Source organism: Bos indicus, chromosome 21 (genome assembly GCF_029378745.1).
Source record: "Bos indicus isolate NIAB-ARS_2022 breed Sahiwal x Tharparkar chromosome 21, NIAB-ARS_B.indTharparkar_mat_pri_1.0, whole genome shotgun sequence".
NCBI classification, from domain to species: Eukaryota; Metazoa; Chordata; class Mammalia; order Artiodactyla; family Bovidae; genus Bos; species Bos indicus.
The window spans coordinates 4,576,072-4,600,136 of NC_091780.1; the positions used below are offsets into that span (position 1 = coordinate 4,576,072).

The 24,065-nt window shown below is 44.8% G+C and overlaps 1 protein-coding gene across 5 annotated transcripts in view; it reads left to right on the forward strand.

Moving 5' to 3' along the window:
- Window positions 1-24,065, forward strand: part of GABRA5 (gamma-aminobutyric acid type A receptor subunit alpha5) — a 92,404-nt gene that overhangs the window by 55,463 nt on the left and 12,876 nt on the right. For all 5 annotated transcript variants that reach the window (XM_070774996.1, XM_070774993.1, XM_019983266.2 and 2 more), the window contains one exon: window positions 7,081-7,163. In XM_070774996.1, coding sequence (XP_070631097.1) covers window positions 7,081-7,163 — 83 coding nt within the window. The remainder of the gene's footprint in view (window positions 1-7,080; window positions 7,164-24,065) is intronic.

Below are 24,065 nucleotides of genomic sequence, written 5' to 3' on the forward strand. Positions count from 1 at the left end.
TTTCCGTGTTAAACAAGGTTTCAGCTATTATCTCATCAAATATTTTCAGTTCAGTTCAGTCGTTCTGTCGTGTCCGACTCTTTGCGACCCCATGAATCGCAGCATGCCAGGCCTCCCTGTCCATCACCAACTCCCAGAGTTCACTCAGTCTCACATCCATCGAGTCGGTGATGCCATCCAGCCATCGCATCCTCTGTCGTACCCTTCTCCTCCTGCCCCCAATCCCTCCCAGCATCAGAGTCTTTTCCAATGAGTCAACTCTTCGCATGAGGTGGCTAAAGTACTGGAGTTTCAGCTTTAGCATCATTCCTTCCAAAGAAATCCCAGGGCTGATCTCCTTCAGAATGGACTGGTTGGATCTCCTTGCAGTCCAAGGGACTCTCAAGAGTCTTCTCCAACACCACAGCTCAAAAACATCAATTCTTTGGTGCTCAGCCTTCTTCACAGTCCAACTCTCACATCCATACATGACCACAGGAAAAACCATAGCCTTGACTAGCCGGACCTTTGTTGGCAAAGTAATGTCTCTGCTTTTGAATATGCTACCTAGGTTGGTCATAACTTTCCTTCCAAGGAGTAAGCGTCTTTTAATTTCATGGCTGCAGTCACCATCTGCAGTGATTTTGGAGCCCAGAAAAATAAAGTCTGACACTGTTTCCACTGTTGCCCCATCTATTTTCCATGAAGTGATGGGACCAGATGCCATGATCTTTGTTTTCTGAATGTTGAGCTTTAAGCCAACTTTTTCACTCTCCACTTGCACTTTCATCAAGAGGCTTTTAAGTTCTTTTTCACTTTTTGCCATAAGGGTGGTGTCATCTGCATATCTGAGGTTATTGATATTTCTCCCGGCAATCTTGATTCCAGCTTGCGTTTCTTCCTGTCCAGCGTTTCTCATGATGTACTCCGCATATAAGTTAAATAAGCAGGGTGACAATATACAGCCTTGACATACTCCTTTTCCTATTTGGAACCAGTCTGTTGTTCCATGTCCAGTTCTAACTGTTGCTTCCTGACCTGCATACAGATTTCTCAAGAGTCAGGTCAGGTGTTCTGGTATTCCCATCTCTTGAAGAATTTTCCACAGTTTATTGTGATCCACACAGTCAAAGGCTTTGACATAGTCAATAAAGCAGAAATAGATGTTTTTCTGGAACTCTCTTGCTTTTTCCATGATCCAGCAGATGTTGGCAATTTGATCTCTGGTTCCTCTGCCTTTTCTAAAACCAGCTTGAACATCAGGAAGTTCACAGTTCACGTATTGCTGAAGACTGGCTTGGAGAATTTTGAGCATTACTTTACTAGTGTGTGAGCAAATATTTTATCAGGTCCTTTTTCTCTTCTCCTTCTGGGACCCCCTATAATGCAAATGTTGGTTTGTTTAATATTGTTTCAGAGGCCTGTTAGGCTGTCTTCATTTCTTTTCATTCTTTTCTGTTCATTCTCTTCTGTGGCAGTGATTTCCACCATTCTGTCTTCCCGGTCACCTAGCCATTCTTCTGCCTCAGTTATTCTGCTATTGATTCCTTCTTGTGCATTTTTCATTTCAGGTATTATATTGTATTTTTCATCTCTGTTTATTCTTTAGTTCTTCTAGGTCTTTGGTAAACATTTCTTGCATCTTTTCAATCTTTGCCTCTATTGCCTCCATTCTTTTTCTGAGATCCTGGATTATTTGCACTATTCTTATTCTGAATTCTTTTTCTGGAAGGTTGCCTACCTCTGCTTCATTTAGTTCATTTAGTTGAAGTGTTCTCTTGTTGCTTCATCTGGGACATAATCCTCTGCCTTGTCATTTTGATTAACTTTCTGTGATTGTGGTTTTCGTTCTGAAGGTTCTAGTAATTTGGCCTTGATTCTGCTTTCTGCCCTCTGGTGGATGAAGCTCCTGATGGGACAGACTGACCATGGATAGCACTGGTTCTATCTGGGGGGCAGGACTTTGCTTAGTACAATTTTAATTTAGTTGTTTACTGATGGGTTTGAATTGATCTAAGGCAACCCAGCCCTGGACTCAGCAGGCTTTATTGTAGGGACAATGGTGACAAGCTCCGTGAGGGCTCATGCCTACAGGTACATCTGGAACCGCTGCTGCCAGCGCCCTTGTCCCCTAAGGGGGCTCTGCCAACCATGCCTCTGCAAGGGATGCTCCACCACCAGCAGCCAGGTTTAGTTCCATCTCCTGTGGGGTCACTGCTCCTATCCCCTGGGTCCTGGTGCACAAGATTTTGTGTCTGTCCTCCAAGAATGGAATCTGTTTCCCCAGCCCTGTGGAAATCTGCACTCAGATCCTGCTGGCCTTTAACGTCAGATTCCCTGGGGATTTCTAATCCTTTTGCCAGATCCCCAGGCTGGGAGTCGGACCTGGGGCTCAGTACCTTCACAACAGTGGGAGAACCTCTGTGGTATAATTGTCCTCCAGTCTGTGGGCCGCCCACCCGGAGGTTATGGAATTGGATTTTGTTATGGTTGCGCACCTCCTGCTCTCTTGTTGCGGCTTTGTCTTTGGGCGTGGGGTATCTCTTTCAGTGGGTTCCAGCACCCCTTGTCGACGAGTGTTTAGTGGTTAGTGGTGATTTCAGTGCTCTCACGGGAGGAGGTGAGCACGCACCCTTCTCCTCTGCTGGCTTGAACCAATCTCCCACTGCATGGCTTCTGACTGACACTCCTGCCTGTACGATTCTGCTGGGCCCATCTGGATAATCCAAGATAATCTCCCATCTCCCAGAGGCCTTCACTTAATCACATCCTCAAAGCCCTTCTGCTATTTAAGGTAACATATTTACAAGTCATGAGGTTTGGGGGATTAGGACATGGACATCTTTGCAGGACCATTATTCTGTCTGCCACAACACCTATTGTATCCACACAGTATTTTCATGTAAATGAAGAAGGCTTGGCTCTGAAGAGCATATTGGGTAGAAATAGAAATCTCTATTCACACCTATTAACTTTTGTTTTTTTTTTTCCCAGAGGATAAAGCAGCTGTTACTATTTTCTTTTCCATTTGGATAAGCTGGATCAGAGAGGTTAGGCAGTTTACAAAGGTCTCACAATTCTTTAATGGCAAAGCTACTCTAGAATTTGGCTATTTTAACATCTTAAAGCATGCTGCACTGTGGGCTGCCCCTGTGCAAGCAAAGAGCTCTCTAGGGAGTTTACATCCAAGTTGAAGCAAACAGCTTAAGTCACAAAATGCCCTTTTCCCGGCCCTAAAATTAAGATATTAAAAATGGATCTTACATTCCAATAAGTTACTGCTTGAATGTCTTTAGAAATTGGAAGTAAAACAGAAATATAACCTTTGGGGAAGAAAACCATATCCTTGGATCTACCAATAATTCACTGAAGTTTTTCCATAAAGACATTCATTAACCTTTTAAGAAAAGTGTTTCTATGAGATGCCCTGGCTAGCTCCTTTGCTATGACAGTCCATATTCTATGGAGTGCTTTGATCTCAATTTTGTGTGAAGGAGGTTGATTATACATTAAGGGACACTACATTTTAAGGATCCCATGAATGGAAGGGTCTCTCTTATCTAGAGACGTTGTTTGAATACTATAAAAGCCTTTTTTAAAAATGTTCAAAGAGATCAAAATTTTTAATGTTCTCTTACTAAGGTTGAAACATTTGCTATTGGGAAATTTATCTACATTGATTCCTTAGAGGAGAGATGCTACCATAAATGAAGTATATTTTTTTGATGTTTGGAATTCTAATTCTAAGGAAATCTATTAAATTGGGGAAACAATCTCAGAGGCTCTAATGATAACACTTATCGAGATGGTAATTGTAGAATCTTTTTTATGTTTTTACTTCTTTTTATGTTTTACTATGTTTTATGTTTTTTCTTCAAAAGAGTTTTATTTTTAGATCCACTTAAATTCTTCCTACCTGTCTCTACCCACACTTTTCTCCTGCTGTATGCCAAAAGCAGACTCCTTGGTATACATTCCTTGCCATTGTAAAATGTCAGTGCAGCAGTCTTGGCCTAGATCTCAGGGCCAAACAGCCAGAATAAAGCAAGACATGAGATGCCAAAACCACAGTTACAGAAGGGATGGCTCCTCACCTCTCTTATAGACACACGCTGTTAGCCAAGAAAAAGGAGCATGTGAAGAAATGGACAAAAAGTCAGGAGTGGGCAGAGTGATAAAGGTGGGAGGCCAAGTCTCCCTGCGGGGGTCTTCTCTGATAAACAGCAGGAATGCAGGTGCCCACCATGGCCATGGACACTGAAGCAGAGAACCAGCTCCAAGCAAGGGCCAGAGGAGTTAACCATGACTCACCACATTGTCAAGAACCCGGCCAACACATGTGGCTCCAGGGCAGCCTCCAGACCCAGTGGGCCGAGGGGTGTTTTCCAAGGGACAGAAGCCCAGTTGTGTGAGCTCCAGCCATGCTAGTGTCTCGAGAGGAGATTCTGCCACGGAAGGACCCTCTCTATGTTACTCCGTGGTGGGAGTGCAGCCAGTAGTTGCTGAGCTGGGTGGGGGCAACGTGACGTCTGCAGCGCTGGGTCTGCTGGTTGGGGTCTGCGAGCCCTGCAGCAGGGCTATGCCAGCGCTGGGTCTGCTGGTTGGGGTCTGCGAGCCCTGCAGCAGGGCTATGCCAGTTGGTTGCACCTGAAGCACCCCACCCACTGCCCTGCCGCGTTCCCACCGGCTGAGCCCAGCATGTTCCTTACACCAGGGCCATCAGCTGTTGGAACGGAGGCTGCGTGTGAGACAGACTTTCCTGGTCATCAGCATTCTCTGTGCTTCCATACGACCGTTTCTTCATGTGCTTATTTTCACAGGTACTGCATTGTACATGGCACTGTAGCTTTGTATGTGCCTTCTATTTCCCTACTATAAATTTGTTTCTCAAGAAAATTCTAGATTTACTGGGTCATTGTGATTTTATTCTCCAGAACATATTTGACTCACTTAAGTTTTTCTCTCCCACTATCTCTTTTAACAAATGGCTTAAGTTTGCTAACAACTGAATAGAGTAACACTATTTTCTTTTATGTTGGCTGAATGTCCTCCTCACAGGCTGTGGTTTTTAAGTCCTGTTTTCTTAGTTCTACTAAATAAATATTCCTTTACCTTACTTATTTCATTGTCTCTAATAATAATCCATTTTATATAGTTTATGCTTGAAGATGTCCACACATATACAGATATATCTATATCCTACACATACTTACACATCTGCATGCTACAGTTAAATATTGCACCTTTCAAAGTCATGATTCTGTAGAGATTTTAATGATTTGGGGAATACCTCTACTCTAATGTTGGGTAACCAAAAGACTGAATTTTATAAACCAAGAAGAATGAAATGAGAACATATGTACCTGTGAAAAAATCTGGACAACATGTATGAGGTGAAATTATAAGTGAAATGATATGTATTTGTAACTTTTTTACTTATAATTCTTCTGCATTTTCCATATTCTTCTATGAACATAGGTGGCATATAATTTTAAATATCATCTCCCTGCCTGAATGTGAAACTTTTGTGGTATATTCTCACCCACATGCACTCACATCCCTTAGAACTGACCCCATTTGGGGGAGAGTGGTCCCCCCAGACCACCAGAAAATTTCCTCTCTGTGATGGACACACACCTTCCTTCCACTGACACATGTTTTAGCTCCATTCAGAGAATACATGCATTGACCACTCCATCTGGAATTGTCAAGTGTGAATTATGTGCCCAATTAAAGAGCAAAAGGTTAATCTATCTTGAAAGAAGGAAGCAGTAAAGACAAAAATGATTGTATATTTTGACTCTCATCCCAGGCACATAGGCAAGATCCAGACTTAATATAACAAAATAGAATTGTAACATCCATTTTAAAGTTGAAAATGGTGCAATTTGGTTTCATTTTAGGTAATTATTTTTCATTTCAAATAATAGAATTAAACATCGAGAAACAGAAGATTAACTCCTAAAGAAATTTAGATTTACTACCTAATTAGTAGCTCTGTAAAAAAAATAAAAGCACCACAGGGACAACTCTGCAAATACAGCCAGCCTCAGGTCACAGAGCCTGTGGGAGGACTTGTCGTTAGGATCTGTGAATTCATGTCCGGATCCCTTAATATCTGTGTCTGACTTTCTTACCTTGAAACTGGGATGGTAATAGCAATAAATCCTGCTATTCTATAGATGTGTTAATATAGGTGAAGAACTTAACACAGTGCCTGGCACAGACCAGCAGCTCTTATGCCCAGTGCTGTTTCAGTCATTAGTGACGGCAGTAGTGGATGGGATTATTATCTGGAAGACCAGACTTGGGTTAAAAACAGTAGGAAAGTTGCATTTCACTTACTCTGAAGTTTCATGGTAGCAGCCCCACACCTGATAATTATAGCCAGCTTTTGGTTAAAGCTTGTTACTGTTGTTCAGTCACTCAGTGGGTCCGACTCTTTGCAGCCCCATGACTGCAGCAGACTTCCCTGTCTGTCACTATTTCCTCAAGTTGGCTCAAACTCATGTCCATTGAGTCGATGATGCCATCCAACCATCTCATCCTCTGCCACCCCCTTCTCCTCATGCACTCAATCTTTCCCAGCATTGGGGTCTTTTCCAATGAGTTGACTCTTCTCATCAGGTGACCAAAGTATTGGAGCTTCAGCTTCAGCATCAGTCCTTCCAATGAATGTTCAGGGGTCAAAATATGGACTGTGCATTTATTCCACATTTATATTTTTGAGCTTATAAATTATTTATGCAAAAATATATTTTAGGCCTGGTCAGGGAAGTTTTTTAGATTACTCTTGGTAAGTGATGCGAGAATAAAAGAATAAATTATTTTTAAAGGCATCTCAAATTGCTTTACAAGTGGTAATGTATGTACAGACACATCAAGCCATATAACTCCTGAGTAGATTTGATTTAAACCTTATTTCTAAATGATATTCACCTACAATGTAGTCCTATGTAATTTGATGCAACAGTTTAGACAATTTCATAAAAGACTTTAATTAAAATAATGAGTGGAGTACTTAATATGCCTTTCTGGAACATGGTGTCCAATAAATAGAGTTGACGAGTCATTGAAAGGTCCCCATCTCTTGTTTTTCAGCTTGACCATCTCTGCAGAGTGCCCAATGCAACTTGAAGACTTCCCAATGGATGCCCATGCCTGCCCTCTGAAATTTGGCAGCTGTAAGTTATTTTCACAAGTAAGAACCGTGGATATACTTTGGGGTTATTTCCACATTCATTCAGAAGCATTTAGATACTATATGTAAATAAACTCAAGATGCGCTTCAGTGTGCTTGGGAAAGCTGGACAGGCAGTGGGGCACACACACTTGTCCTTTCAGAATGATTTCCCTGCCTGTAACTGAGAGAATGCAAGTGAGGGCTTTTGCCCTCTAGGATATGCTCCTGGGGAAACAGCTCCTTACCCCTAGACCTGCACCAGGCGGTTCTTTCTTGTTTTCACTTCTCAGATTCCAGGTCACCTCCTCCAGGAGCCCTTAATGACCCAATTTCCATTACCCGCCTCGGAACTCCTTATTTCATGGTAGTCATTGCTATGTTGAGTCACTTTTTCTCAGATGTTCCATATGAACATTTGATTATTTAGATGTGGTTATTTAATTTTTAAACAGTTTGGGATTTTCCTGTTATCGTTCTGTTATTGATTTCTAGTTTAATTCCGTTATAATCAGAGGACGCCTTCTATATGATTTCACCTTTCTTACATTTATGGGAGTTTATTTCATGACCCAGAGGATTCATCTTGGTATTTGTTCTTTGGACACTTGAAAATTATGTATATTTTGCAGTTACTTGGTGGAATGCTCTACAAGTAGTAATTAGATCCTGTTGACTATGCTGTTGTGAGTTCTATACTGTTTGCTGATTTTCTGTCTACATCAGTTGTCGAGCAAGAGGTGTTGAAGGCTCCAACTAATTGTGCAATTAACTATTCCTACTTTCAGTTCAGTACTTTTTTGTTCCATGTATTTCTCACTTGTTCTCTGGTGCACACAAATTCAGGATTATAGTCTCTTCTGGGTGAATCAACCCTTTGTGATTGCATAATATTCCTCTCTGTGGTAATTTTCTTTGTTTTAAAGTCTACTTTACCTGAAATCTATATGGCCACTCCTACTTTCTTTTGATTATATTTGAATGATATATGTGTATGAGTGAGTTATTTCCATTTGCTTAATCATCATGTTAAAATGAATTTCTTGTAGTTGGTGTATGTTTGGGTCATATTTTTAAATTCGCTTTGCCAGTCTCTATCTTTTAATTGGTGTATTCTCATAATTTACACTTTTTGGAAGGCTTGTCTGCCACTTTATTTGATTTTTTGGCTTTTTGCTCTCTGTTTTCTGTTTCTTTATTTTCCTTTTCCTGACTCCATGTGGGTTAGCTGAACATTTATTATGATTCCATTTTTTTTTAAATTTATACTGTTTTGTTTGTATCTTCTTGTACATCTTTTAAGTTATTGCTGTAGATATTACTTTATACATACATGACTTACTACAGTTTACTGTTGTTCTTATTTTACCAGTTCATATGAAAGCTATGTTCCTTTATCCTAAGATAGTGAAAATATAGTTGTCTTAAACATTTTGTCTGTATTCACCTAGAATCATGTCAGAGAGTATTGTAGTGTTTATTTGAACCATCAAACTTAATTTTGAAATCTCAAGAGAAAAAGGATTTTTTTTTCTCTATTTTTGCTTATGGTGTTCTTTTATTGTACTCCCAGTGTCCTAGGATTTCTTCTTTTATAACTAAAAATTATTTTATCATAAAAATAAAATAAAACATTTTGAAATAAATGTTATATTAAAACTGGGCTTCCCTGGCGGCTCAGATGGTTAAGAATCTGCCTGTGATGCGGGAGACCTGAGTTGTATCCCTGGGTTGGGAAGATCCCCTGCAGGCGGGCATAGCAACCCTACTCCAGTATTTTTGCCTGGAGAATCCCCATGGACAGAGGAGCCCAGAGGGCTACAGGCTCCTTTATAACTGCTTAGCAAACTCCCTTTAACCATTCCTTTAGGATAGACTTCTGGCAATAAATTCTCTTAGTTTTTCTTCATCTGAAAATATCTTGATTTCTCTCTTCATACCTGAAGAACATTTTTAATGAATATAAGATTCTGATCTGACAGTTCTGTGGCATTTGAAAAATGTGCTACTTTATTCTTGCCTCTATGGTTTCTGATGAGAAATCTGCTGTAATTCAAATCATATCTCTCCTTATAGGTGAGATATCTTTTCTCTTTGTTGCTTTCAGGCTTCTTTTTTTTGTCTTTAGAGAAGTTTGACTATGATGTGTATTAGTGTGGATTTCTTTGGGTTTATCTGATTTGAGATTTGCTCTACTTTTTGAATCTGTAGGTTTTTGGTCAAATTTAGGAAGTTTGAGCAGTTATTACTTTGAATACTTTTTCTGCCCCATCCTCTTTCTCTTCTTCTTTCCTGATTTCAATGACGTAAATATGAAATCTTTTGTTGTATTCCCACAAGTTCTGAGGCTCTTTGTGTTTTTTTCGGTTGCATCTGTGTGTGGTCAGGCTCCTCAAGATGGCTTTTCTCTTGCTGTCTGTATATCCTCTGCCTGACCAGTGGATATACACCTACACCCTACTCACATGACTGACTTAGATACTTGTCCCAGGCCCCAGCTAACAACTCTTCTAGCTTTAGGTCAGAACTCTCCTCTCTTCTCCTCTTATCAAAGGGTGGGTGAGGACTGGGCCCCTCTGGTGGTCTCCCTGGTAACTGATGAGCCAACTTGGTACCATTTCCCCCTGTAATTGGCAATCTCCCCTACCCCCTGAGCAAAGGTGGCTACCATGTCCTGCCAGCCACCCAGCCAGGACCTTGCTTCAGACATGTAAGCTCCCTCATCCTTTAAACCATTGACACCTCTGTCACTGACTGTTTCTCCAGTCTAGAGGATGGTTGAGTACAGGCCTCTTAGGCCTAATAGGTGCAACCCAATACTCTATTTTTCAGATAAACTTAATTTTTATTGTTGTATATTTAATTTTACTGATACTTTCTTTTGTTCCCTCCATCTTGCTGATGAACCCATTTAGTGAGCTTCTTATTATGGTTATTAGTTATTATTTTCTTTAATTTTATGTGTCACCTTGACTGGGCCACAGGATGCCTAGAAACTTGTTAAACATTATTCTGGGTGTGCATGTGAGGATATATTTTAATAAGATTAACATTTAGATTGGTTGACTGAATAAAGCAGATTGCCTTCCCTAATGTAGGTGGACCTTGTTCAATCAGTTGAAGACCTGAAATAGAACAGAAGGGCTGACTTTCCCATGGGTAAGAAACCCCTCCTACCTAACTGCCCTGAGCAGGAATGTTGGTCTTTTCCTGCCTTTGGATGCAAACTGAAACAGCTCTTCTTGGGTCTCCAGCCTAACAGTTCTCAAACTGGAACTGCACCATCAGCTCTCCTGGGTCTTCAGCTTACTGACTGCAGATCTTGGGACTTCAGGCTACTATTACTTCATAAGGCAACACCTTATAATAAATCATATACATAACTGTGTATATCTTATAATAAGTTATATATATGTGTGTGTATATATAGAGATGATATACACACACATATCCTATTGTTTCTGTTTCTCTGGAGAACCCTGACTAATTCAGATTTTGGTTATGAGAAGTAGGTGTTACTCTGGCAAAGGCCTGAAAATGTGAATGTGGCTTTAGACCTGGGTAAGGGATAGAGGCTGGAGAGTTTTGTAGTGAATGTTTAAAAAAGCTGAGGTTGCTATGAAGGGACTGTTGTTGGCTGAAATGAGGATATTGAAGATACTGGTTAGGGCTCCAAAGAAAAAAAAAAAGCGCTAGAGAGAAAATTTTCATCTTCTTAGAGAATACCCAAATAATCATGAATAGAATGCTGCTTGAAACTTGGATGTTAAAGGTTTTCTGGTGCGGTCTCAGAAAGAAATGTGAAACAGGTTTTTGGAAAATGGTAGAAAGATGCTTCTTGTTATGAATCGGCAAAGCACTTGACTAATTTGTATTCTAGTGTTTTGTAGAAAGTAAACCTTGTGAGTAATGAAATTGGGTACTTAGTTGAGGAAATTTCTAAAGTGCTGGAGGAGTTGTTTGGTTCCTCTTGAGAGGCAACAGATGAATTAAAGAAGGAATTGTTAAGCCAAAACAAAAAAAAAAATGAAAATAAATTCCAGAACTTAAAGATTTGGGAAATTCTTATATTGCAAAAATGAGGAAGTTTGTTCATGACAGAACACCCAAAAAAAAAAAAGGTTACCATGGTGTTATAAGCCATCTCAACAGAAGCAGGAAGAATGAGCCCCAAAGTGGTTCAGAGCTGCCAGTCCTGGCCCAGGTGCAGCGTGCATGGGCCAGGGAGTGAGACGGCCTCTCTTCTGCCATCAGCAGAGTCCTGAGTGCTACTCCCTGCAAGGCAGTGGGTGTGAGGCTGCTCCCCAAACACTGAACCAGAGAGGATTATGTTCGAGCTTTAAGATCTAGTGGAACTTGCCTTGCTAGGTTTTGGACTTGCTTGAGACTTATCAGCCCTTCTTTTCGTTTTGAAAGGGGAATGTCTATCCTATACCCATCCCACCATTATATTTTAGAACAAAATAACTGGTTTCACAAGTTCACAGCTGGAGACAAATTTTGCCTCAGGATGAATTGAATCTAACCAATATCTGATTTAGATGATGTTTAGATGAGACTGGACTTCAGACATTAGAGTTGATGCCTGGAAAGAGTTAAGACTTTGGGACTTACTAGGATGGAATGAATAGATTTTGCATGTGAGAAGGACATGGATTTTGTGGGGGCCATTGGTAGAATGTTATGAACTGAATTATGCCTCCCAAATTCATATTTTGAAACCCTAATCCTCAGTGTTACTGCATTTGAGCATAGAGCCTTTGTAACTAAATATAATGGAGGTCGTAAAGGTACAACCCTCATCTGATGGGATTAGTGCCTGTATAAGCAAAGGAAGAGAGATCTCTCTGTCTCCACATGCATGCAACAAGGAGAGGCCATGTGAGTACACAGGGAGAAGGCAGCCCTCTGTAAATCAGGACAAGAGTCCTCACCAGAATCTGCTAACACCTCCATCTTGGACTTGCCAGCCTCCAGAACTGTGAGAAAATAAATTTTGATTTAAGTCGACCAGTCTATAGTACTTTGTTATGGTAGCCCAAGCAGACCAACACAAATACTAAAACTTATGTTTGAGTTTTGTTTCTCTCTTTTATTTCTTTGCTGAGACTTTCTGTTTTTTTTTTTTATTTGTTTCAAGCATGTTTGTAATTGATCATTGTGGTGTTTTACGGTGGCTGCTTAAAAAACTCTTTGTCAGGTAATTCTAACATCTCTGTCATATCTTCCTTGACATCTATTGATTTTTTAAAAAACCCAGTTTGATCTTCCTGGTTATGATTAGGACACATGTGTTTTTATTGGAACCTGGACATTTCGTGTGTTATATTATGACACTCTAGATTTATTGAAACCTTCTGTTTTAGCTAGACTTAAAATCACTGCTCTGCAGGGAAAGGTGTACCACAGCCTTCTTACTGCCAGGTAGCCTTCCCCTCTGATGCTGGTAAAGATTGAAGGCAGGAGGAGAAGGGGACGACAGAGGATGAGATGGTTGGATGGCATCACTGACTCGATGGACATGAGTCTGAGTAGACTCCAGGAGTTGGTAACGGACAGGGAGGCCTGGCGTGCTGTGGTTCATGGGGTCTTGAGGAGTCAGACACGACTGAGTGACTGAACTGAACTGAACTGAGGCTTACCCCCAGCTTCCGTTGACAGAGGGGGCCCTGGGTTCTGGCTGCTGCTGGGTAGATACAGGACCTCGAGCTCTGTATCAGTGTCCCCTGACACTGTGTGGGTAGCCTGGCCTTGGGGTGGTAGGAGTCTCAGCTTCCACTGGGCCTCCTTTGACGCAGCCCCAGCAAGTGTCAGGAGGACTGCTTCTGCTCGTCGCTGGGGGTCCAGGCTCCCCTCGCCCTCTCACCCCTGCAGAGAGTGGGTGTCAGTGCTGCCCGACATAAGGCCCTGCCCTCAGGCTGGACCTGTCCTCATAGCTGCTGAGGGGAAAGCCTAGCTCCCCACTCTCTTTGTGGGCCTGGGCTGGGGCAGAGCAGCATCTTTTCTGTGGTATTTGACTGGAGTCAAATGATTATTTTCTATCTTTTTCTTTTTTAAAGAGAAGCCATTTCCTGCATCCAAGTGCCAGCTCCTCTCTGGGTCCCTCCTGCCCTTGTTCACTCTCCATTGCCTTCAAGGAGTTATTTTTCATGTGGTGTCCAGAGTTAATAGTTATTACCTACTAATAGCCACTCTGCCATTACTGGCAGGGAACTTCCTTTAATTCTGAGGGTTTCCTTAAAGTTAATTTCCTTCTTTAATTCCAAAGGGATTTGGGGGATCAGAAGTATGTGTGATGAACCAAAATTAAGTTGGATGGGAATAAATCATTTTTTTTCAAATTATGATCTTCAAATGCCATGTAGAGATAACACATACATTTACTTGGGGAAAGTAGTATAATAGAGAGGGACTCTCACTAGAATTTATTTAAATTCCTACTGCCGTCAGTGGCTGTGCACATCAGAAGTTGGGACAAACCCTTCAAAAGGTCCCTGGGGCACCTCATTTAGGAAACACTGAGTCATTATGGCACTTAAAATTATGCCACTCTTTGCACCTGAAAATTACGCTCTTCATTTGATCAAAGGTAGAACGCTAAAAGTCAAAGATTGTTATTTTTCATCATTATCTAAATAAATTCAAGTCAATGTGATGTTCAGATTTAATGGCAGTGGTGTGCAGGGCAGGCAGCACAAAGCAATTTTTGGTGAAATAAAGTATGTGAGCTTTTAAATGGTCTTTATATCATCTCGTATTCAGTGACTCCCCAACTACGGTTATATAATTCAAAGCTAAAAAATTTATCTAATAGGACCTCTTCATTTCTACATTCAACCAAACAACATCAATTTATATATGTGTGTGTATATATATATGTATATATGTGTGTGTGTGTATATATATATATATAAATTTGTGAATACACAAATGTATGCATTTCTTGAACTTCACAGAGACAAAACCAATATAAACATTTCTTGAACTCAGTAGAGATACAGAACTCTCATACCAAATTTATTTATATCTGCCTGATATTGTAAGATTGGTTTGAAATTGATGCGATCTCTTATTTATGTTTGCTGTTACTATCATTACTATGATATGCAAGGCAGCTTAGAAGATTTTCCTCGTATGTCATGTTTGCATACAATTGACCAAAAGCTAGAAAACCTCATAGACTTCACTTTTCCTCAGCTCCTATGGTTTCAACTCAGGACTAAATAGTTTTAGGAGGAGAAATACTATTCAATGAAGTGTTTTTCTTACTGGTGTTTTATCTTTTGGATTTACTAAAAATAGCTGCTTGGTCAAAGAGCTCACTTCTACCCTTGGCATCCAGGGCTGCAGAGGCTAAATGTGATAATATAATGATTTTCAAATTACCCAGTCCAACAACTCTCTGCTATTAGGAGACAAAGCAATGCAGATAGTCGTCATTATTCTGATGAGCCACATACTCTTGGCTTCTCTAACGCAGAACTGAATTAACATACATTTCTCTTATTGTTATATCTACTCTCAAGAATTCAGTTATTGAAATCAGCCCTGGCTTCTAGACCTATATTTCCCAGTCTGTAAGGAAATTCCTTAAAGTTAATTCAGTTCAGTTCAGTCGCTCAGTCGTGTCCGACTCTTTGCGACCCCATGGACTGCAGCACGCCAGGCCTCCCTGTCCATCACCAACTCCCGGAGTTTACCCAAACTAATGTCCATTGAGTCAGTGATGCCATCCAACCATCTCATCCTCTGTCATCCCCTTCTCCTCCTGCCTTCAATCTTTCCCAGCATCAGGGTCTAATGGCATGGCTTAAATTTGGAAGCAAGTGCTTAAACAAATCAAGACTATTTAGAGAAGGAAATAGTCCTTTTTTTGTTGTTCATTTTATTTGTGAAGTTATGCCTTAAGTGGTAGACCAAGTTTCATGAGAAAACATCTGAATTGATGAGAATATACCCTAAATTAGACGTGAACCCTATTTTGGTGGATCTCCAGTAGACAGAATTTCAGGCCATCATAAGTATCATGAGGTTGAGCTGTTAGAGTTCAGACATGTGAGATTACAGCTCTGCTGCTGCCTTGGCCACGCCAGTATGGAGCGACTCCGCTGGCCTGTGGGTGTCTGGAGTGCAGGTTTCAGAGAGCCTGGTGTGAGGTCTTGGAGACACGTTGGAGCTCTGTGTTGTGCATTGGTCGACCTTGATTATCATCTGGCGGCTGTGTCAGGGGTGCTCTGCTCTCAGCACCCTGCGAGGTACAGTGGGAAACAGGCATAGCCAGGGTTCCAGGAGCAAATGCTGGGCAGATTAAATAATTCGGTGAAAACCCTTGTGAAACTGAGGGCTGTTTGGGGAAGCTCATGGGGGTCATATTTTGAACTGAGCCTGGAGGATTTGGATGGAAGAAGGCATAACGGATAAAGGATAAAGCACAATCGGCAGGTGGTCAGTTTGTGGAGGCACCGGACTTCCCCCTTTGGAGAAGAGACACGGCAGTGTCACCGTTCAGATGTTGTTATTGTTGTTCAGTCGCTCAGTCATGTCTCTTTGTGACCTCATGCTGCTGCTGTTGTTGTTATATGTTTTTATTGTTGTTTAGTCACTAAGTCAGTCCCCATGGACTACAGCACACCAGCCTTCTTTGTCCTCCACTGTCTCCCAGAGTTTGCTGAAATTCATGTTCATTGAGTCAGTGATGCTATCTAACATCTTATTCTCTGACCCCAGTAGGAAGGGCCTTAAATTCCAAAATGTAGAAATAGAGCAGTGATGTGAACTAAGGGGAGGATGTGCTGAAGTCATTGTTTTGGAAGTGAAAACAAGTACTTGGAATGTCACGAAGCAGTGGAGGTGATGAGAGCTGAGAGCAGGGTGGTGGCCGGTGTGACAAGTGGATTATGAGATGGGCTCTGGGCCCATGTATAAGTCAAAGATGGCATCGTGATTTAAGACCAGATGACTTGCAAAATGCTATTTTCTATGAGAAATTGGGAAGTGATTGGAAGGAGCTACTGGTATGAATGTGTAAAAAGCTAATTGGTTTATGAAGGGGACAGAAGAGTATGTGGACGGGTTCGATCCTCATATTCCTGGCCTTTGACTTGCTTCTCATTCTTCTTCACAAAGGAAGCAGCCCTTCTACTTGGAGGGTGACAGTCCTTTGTCTTCTTCTCTGATTTGGTTCCACTTAAGTCTATAGACACAGAGCACGGTCTCTCAACTCTGCCTCAGACCAGCGGGCAGTCAGTGACCCCATGTAATTTTACAGAGACCCAACTGTGGGGTGGTGATGGGCCATCTGACTAGCAAATCTCAGTCTTCCACTATTGCTTTCTGGGTAACAGAGCAGCAATGTTATCTGTTCATCTCCATCTGCAGAGAGCTGCCCTCACTTCTCAGCTGATTCTGGACAGGGAAAGAGGCCTGGCAAAGCCCCACTGATCTCATTGGTACCTGCTTGATTGAAAGCAGGGATGCAGAGTGTCATAGGTCATTAGAGATATGTATCCACAGACATTTATATTTTACAAAGTTTCTAATTTAGATTACAGAATTGATGTGTCAGGTATTGACTTGGTTTTCAGTTCAGGAGACTGATGGGGCAGTTGAAGGCAGGTGGGTCACACAGGTGATGGTTGGTGAGGTCACCTGGGACAGGTACTCTGCCGATTCCTACCTCAGTTTTAGAAGAAGGAGGAAGACTGGGGACACGGGCATCAGAGAACTAAAATCCTATAGAGTTTGCCAATCATCAAAATTCTGATCACCTCCTAACCTGTATTTCTTCTAACATAGGCAGTGAATGCACAGGGTAGAAGGGGCTTCCTCACTGTCTCATAGCCTGGCACGTAAGACTAAGCAGTGGTTCCCACACACTCGGTTTGCTTTTGACAATTAGAAAGTGAATTCATGTACAAAGATCTTCTCATGAGACTGGATTTGACACCAAACAAAACTTCTGTCCAACCTATGGCTCTGTTCCTCGGTCGCTGTTTACTGAGGATCTACTGTGTATCAGGCACATGGTGAATACTTGGTTGCCATGAGTTCATGTTGCTCTGAGCACCTCCAGGCTGTTCTGCTCAATCTGCAGATGAGAGAGCAGAGCTTAGAGTAGAACAGTGAAGGTCGGGATCATGGCAAAATGTTTCTCTCATCGTTAGACAAAAACTCGTGGCTTCTAAAAGGCCTTGTAAACGAGCGGTTGGTGTGCCATTGTGGCTGTTTATTCAGGATTTGCAGAGCCAGAAGAGGACACATAGGAGGTGTCAGCCCGGGGACAGAGCTGCTCAGAAAGCAGTGATGAATTGCCAAGTTGGCTGTGGGTGAAAATGTTTCAAACCTTCTTGCCTAGCTCTGCTGATGTATAGTTGGAGGAAGGCAAGCGTTATGTTTCTGGAGCTCTAAATCATGACAGATGACGGTGGTATGGCAAACTTGATGGCCTCGTTTACTGTTGTCCCAGCTAAGAGATTGTTTGCCACGCATCTGACACAAAGAGCAGAATTTAGTGCTGCTAAATGTCATTGATATCAACAGGCCATTTAATACTAGCAATTTGAAAAACAAGACGATATGAATGATTAGTGTGCATTGTAGTTGACATTCATACATTACTCTGTGATTTCAAGTAACTTTTATCTGGTTACAATTCTGATTTTCTGGGGTCCTTAATGTTGGATTATGGTGGTCCATAATCCACCTGACCCCATCCCCATCAGCAGTGGAGAAAGAGGCATGGAGGCTAGTGAGCCTGCAGGTAACAGAGGCAGCCTCTCCTCAGCCTCTGATCCTTGAAGCACAGACAGGCTTTCCTGGTCTGCATGCCACTTGGCCCCAGAACTCAAGGACAGCCACACTCAGGCCCATGGAGAGTCAGGATGACATGCCCAGCCACAGCCAGTCCCACGGAGAGTCAGGACCACGTGCCCAGCCACATCCAGTCCCATGGAGAGTCAGGACCGTGTGCCCAGCCACACCCAGCCCCACGGAGAGTCAGGACCACGTGCCCAGCCACATCCAGTCCCACGGAGAGTCAGGACCGAGTGCCCAGCCACACCCAGTCCCACAGAGGGAGTCAGGACCACGTGCCCAACCACACCCAGTCCCACAGAGGAGTCAGGACCGTGTGCCCAGCCACACCCAGTCCCACAGAGAGAGTCAGGACCACATGCCAGGCACACCCAGTCCCACAGAGAGTCAGGACCACATGCCCAGCCACACCCAGTCCCACAGAGAGTCAGGACTGCATGCCCAGCCACACCCAGTCCCACAGAGAGTCAGGACTGCATGCCCAGCCACACCCAGTCCCACAGAGAGAGTCAGGACAGCGTTCCCAGCCACACCCAGTCACACAGAGAAAGTCAGGACTGTGTGCCCAACCACACCCAGTCCCACAGAGAGTCAGGACTGCATGCCCAGCCACACCCAGTTCCACAGAGAGAGTCAGGACTGCATGCCCAGCCACACCCAGTCCCACAGAGGGAGTCAGGACTGCATGCCCAGCCATACCCAGTCCCACAGAGAGTCAGGACCGTGTGCCCAGCCACACCCAGTTCCACAGAGAGAGTCAGGACAGCATTCCCAGCCACACCCAGTCACACAGAGAAAGTCAGGACTGTGTGCCCAGCCACACCCAGTCCCACAGAGATTCAGGACCTCATGCCCAGCCATACAGCGTTCCCAGCCACACCCAGTCACACAGAGATTCAGGACCTCATGCCCAGGCATACCCAGTCCCATGGAGAGAGTCAGGACCGCGTGCCCAGCCACACCCAGTCCCACAGAGAGTCAGGACTGCATGCCCAGCCACACCCAGTCCCACAGAGAGTCAGGACTGCATGCCCAGCCACACCCAGTCCCACAGAGAGAGTCAGGACAGCGTTCCCAGCCACACCCAGTCACACAGAGAAAGTCAGGACTGTGTGCCCAACCACACCCAGTCCCACAGAGAGTCAGGACTGCATGCCCAGCCACACCCAGTTCCACAGAGAGAGTCAGGACTGCATGCCCAGCCACACCCAGTCCCACAGAGGGAGTCAGGACTGCATGCCCAGCCATACCCAGTCCCACAGAGAGTCAGGACCGTGTGCCCAGCCACACCCAGTTCCACAGAGAGAGTCAGGACAGCATTCCCAGCCACACCCAGTCACACAGAGAAAGTCAGGACTGTGTGCCCAGCCACACCCAGTCCCACAGAGATTCAGGACCTCATGCCCAGCCATACAGCGTTCCCAGCCACACCCAGTCACACAGAGATTCAGGACCTCATGCCCAGGCATACCCAGTCCCATGGAGAGAGTCAGGACCGCGTGCCCAGCCACACCCAGTCCCACAGAGACTCAGGACCGCATGCCCAGCCACATCCAGTCTCACAGAGAATAAGGACTGCCTACCTAGCCACGCCCAGTCCCACGGAGAGTCAGGACCCTGTGCCCAGCCACACCCAGTCCCGCAGAGAGTCAGGACCGTGTGCCCAGCCACACCCAGTCCCAAGGCAGTCAGGACCACGTGCCCAGCCACACACAGTCCCACGGGAGAGTCAGAACCGTGTGCCCAGCCACACATAGTCCCACGGGGAGATTCAGAACCGTGTGCCCAGCCACACCCAGTCCCATGGGGAGAGTCAGCACCACATGCCCAGACACACCCAGTCCCATGGAGAGTCAGGACCATGTGCCCAGCCACACCCAGTCCCACAGATAGTCAGGACCGCATGCCCAGCCACACCCAGTCCCACCAGGAGAGTCAGGACTATGTGCCCAGCGATCCAATCTGTACCCCACCACGTCTGCACCCCCACCATCCCACAGCTCCCACATGCATGCCCGCATCGTGGTCAGCTTCTCTCCAGGCCACCCAGGCAGGCACTCTCTCCCTCCTGAAAGCCTCATTCTTCCCAAAGGCCCCCCTCTTCCCTGTGCCCCCTGCTCTTTGCCCTCTTCCCTCTTCCTTGAGGACACTGGCATTGAGTAGGTAGCTCTGCAGTTGGGGGAGGAGGGATGGTGCATCGTTTTCTGTGCTCTCTGCTCTGATGCATGTCTCTGCACCCAGTCATTCTTGGCTCTCAGAACCGCCCAGGTCACTGAGACCTATTGCCCCAAGGTTTGCGCTCCTTTCTGAGCTTTGGGATTCACAGTTCCCAGCTGGCTCACATCTTCCAGGGGTCATGGGAGCCTGCATACTTCTTTGGGCCAGGGGACAGACTCACAGCCCGTGGTGTGTGGATTGGGAGCGGAATGAGGGGTGCTGGTGGGACATGAGCAGCCCTCCTCCCTGTGAACATGGCCGGAGTGGGGCCAGCCTCACAGAGCAGCAGCCTGGCCTGTCCTGGGGCACAGTGGCTGGGGAAAGACGGGGCACAAGACCACAGGATGCTAGCTGCCTGCGCCAGTCTGGGGACAGCAGGGAGCCTCATCACCGTCCACCACCCACTCCACACTCAGCCCTGGCCAGAACCCGGCGTGGCCACTCTGCTCCAGTCCATGTCTCAGCGCCACGGCCCTGCAGTCTTCAGGGTGCTGTGCCGTTTGAATGATAGAAAGAGGGAAATCTCACCTTGTTTGTGGGGAATTCAGGGAGCTGCCAGCACAAGCCTGACTGTCTGTGACCAGACACTTGGAAAGCAGCTTGCCAGGGTGGAGTGCACCGTCAGCCCCCAACACCACCCCAGCCACATCTCCCGTAACAGAGAAGGGAACTTACAGCAGAACACACTTGTGCTGGAGGGCTCCAGTGCAGCCCATGTGCAAACACGCTTCTGCATTACCTGAGACTTGGAAGGTCATGCTAATTTAAAACCACATGACAAGAACACTCAGCCTCCACTTGCCATGTAATTCAAGTGCAGCATGTGTGGTATCCCATTAACTGGTGAGCACGTCTGCTCTGTTTACATCATTCTGTTTGATATCTTACTGATACACAGATGGCACTGGAATCGTGTCACTGATTCTCAGGGTTCTAACGACCCCCTTGCCGAGGAGCCTCCTGAGAAGTAGGGTTCCCAACTCTGGGAGCTGTGGCTTTGCTCAGAGACAGGACACACTGGGTTTTGGAACCGTGTTGACTAACACACGTCTGAGGGGAGAACACCCGGTGAAAGAGGAAAGTGATACGACCTCACCGAGAGATGTGTGCACCTAGAGCACTGTTCTGTGTTGCCCTCAGGTCATCATCAGCCGTCAGACACACACTGTGGCTAGGAATGCTTGGGGTGCCCATCTGGGCCCGTACGAGCCATGGCAGCCCACTCAGACATTCTCTGATGGGAGCCAATGCTGACACTGGACAGGCCTTCATGGTTTCTGTTATGACTGCATGACACACTTGGCAGGAACTGCCAGGAAAAGGGAACTTTGAAAAAACCAGGTTATCACTCAGAGATCTCAGCGGACACATAGCACACCCAGGGCCATGCAGCACAGTCATGGTGAGGGAAAGAGGAAGACCATAGATGTGGGGCTCTGCCTTTATTGGGGTCCAGGGTGGGGTGTTTAGGGTTTCACCAGTTCAATTTTTATTGGCAAATTCAAAACATAAGAACGGGAATTAGGTGTTCTAACTAGGGAGAATTGGGGTCATCAGGCGGTCGGTTATCTAGGTCACCTTGGGTTTTCTTGAAGGGGAACTGCATGGGTGGGTTGGTCCTTTATCTAGTGGAGTATCTGGGAATATGCTCATGGGAGGTGAATGCCTTTTTAAACAGGTGCCTTGGCAATCAGCAATTGAAAGCCTGATCCCAGGCACTTAACACTACAATTAAAAAAAGCTTATTATCAGTCACTTGCACTCCAGAGACCTACATAAACATCATGTCCCTGGTAAAAGGATTCTATACCTAAGATGTGATGTCACCCCAATCTAAAATCTGTAGATCCGGTTCAGGTCCAACATAAATCTCATCAGAGTATTTTGGGGAAAGCCTGATTCTAACATGTGTGTGGGTGAAGATGAAAAGGGGACAGATTGCTCTTCCAGCTGCTGGTGTCTAGAGTTCTGCACTCTGTGTGGTTAAGGCGAGGGGCTTGAAATCGCAATAGAAAAAGGAAGCAAAACAGACAATTCCACAGAGAGAGCCTGTGCCCACAGGAGACCTTACTTGTCAGAACAGGCCCTGAAAGGATGTGGGTGGGAAGAACGGCTTAATGATTCCTGTGGCAGCACAGAAAATCTCATGGAGAGGGTGCAATTGGATACTTATATAGGAAAATATGTACAGAAGTCAGCTCCTTGTATCAAGGCCCTAATGGTTAAAGATGGAGCATTCTAGCTTTGATCAGGAGGGCCTCCAAAATAAGATGCAGAGATTAAAAGGTTGATAAATTTAACTCACTTAAGCTACCATTTATAAATTTTTTTTTAAGTGAGCAAAGTTATATAGGCACAACTTGAAGATGTTTACAACACATGGAACAAAAAAATTATGTATATCAGAATATGTAAAGAATACATGATTCAAACGGGTAAAAAACACAATCAGATTTTATGAAGAAAACAGCAAAAAAAAAAAAAAAAAAAAAAAACCTGTGTTTAGTGATGTCTGTAAAACTACAGAGCAAACAATGCAGTGATTATGTGATTATTGTTAAGTTTGGAATAGAACCTGTGGGGGGAAAGTGAGTTCACAGAGGGCCTGGAAGTTTCCTCTGTATTAACTCAGTGTTTGCTCTATACTTGTTTGTTTTATTATTTTTCAAGTATTAGGAATGCTCTTTCGCACGTAAATGAAGAATAAGGGTAGTGATGTGCACTAGCAGAGAAACTTCCACACTTAGTAGGAAGGAGTACTCATCACTGGCGTGACTCTTCTTCTGGCACCTTCTGTGGAGGCCTGTGGCCACACAACACTCCTGCCCGTCTGCACAGCAGTGGCTGCACCGGGCCCATGAGCCGTGCACCGGGCCCTGCCTGGCGGAGTCCCGGAACCTGCCGCCCGGCCCAGGGACGCCTTCCCTACCAGCCCGCCTGTCTCCTGAGACGCCTGCTGAGGCCTCCCTGTGAGGGCACGCAGCTCTTTGCGCCGGGGGTTGATGCCAGGCGGGGAACCCAGCGCACAGGCTTGTGCAGAAGGCGCTGGGGTCTGGGTGTGGCAGCCGTACAGATGCTGTAGGTGTGTGGGTTCACCGTCGGGGGCCTTGAAAGACACGAGGAGCGCTCCAGCGGGCGGGTTCCTTCATGCCATCCGCTCCCCGGGAGCCGCTCTCCTCAAGCCTGTCACCCAGACCCCCGGAAGCGTGCTCACCGTCCCCCCAGTGCAGTGGCCGCCGCGCCAATGCCTCTGCTGCCTCCTCACCTCTCAGGCCTCACCCTGCAGGCCCCTCCCCTCCACCGACACACACCCCAGCCACTGCTTCCCATGACGTACATGTGCTGACGCCCCTCGATCTCACCTCCCCAGACTCCCCCACTGCACCTCTCCCCTCGGCAGAGCGTGTGTCTCCCTGTAGCACTCACTGCCACCTCACATATAACATGTTCATGTATATTTGTCTCCCTCCTCTGGGATACAGTCTTCTGTTTATTTTCCATCCACCTGTTCTAGTGTTCTGCTGCCGTGACATGTTATCACAAACTTAGCAATTTAATTGAACAACATATTTATTAAGTAGCCTTATTGTAGTCATCATTTTATAATATATACATATATAAAATCATGACATTGTACACCTTAAACTTATACAATGATATGTGTCCATTGTATCTCAATAGTTAAAACATTAAAAAATAGAACAACACTTGTATCGTCTTCTAGTTCTACAGTTCATACAGTGAATGTGCCTGGTATCCCAGCTCTGGGTTTCCCATGGCCAGAATCGTGGTGTCAGCAGGGCTGCCTTCCCTTCTGGAAGCTCTGGGGGCAAGTCCACATCCAGCCCCTCAGGCTGCAGGCAGGATTCAGTTCCCT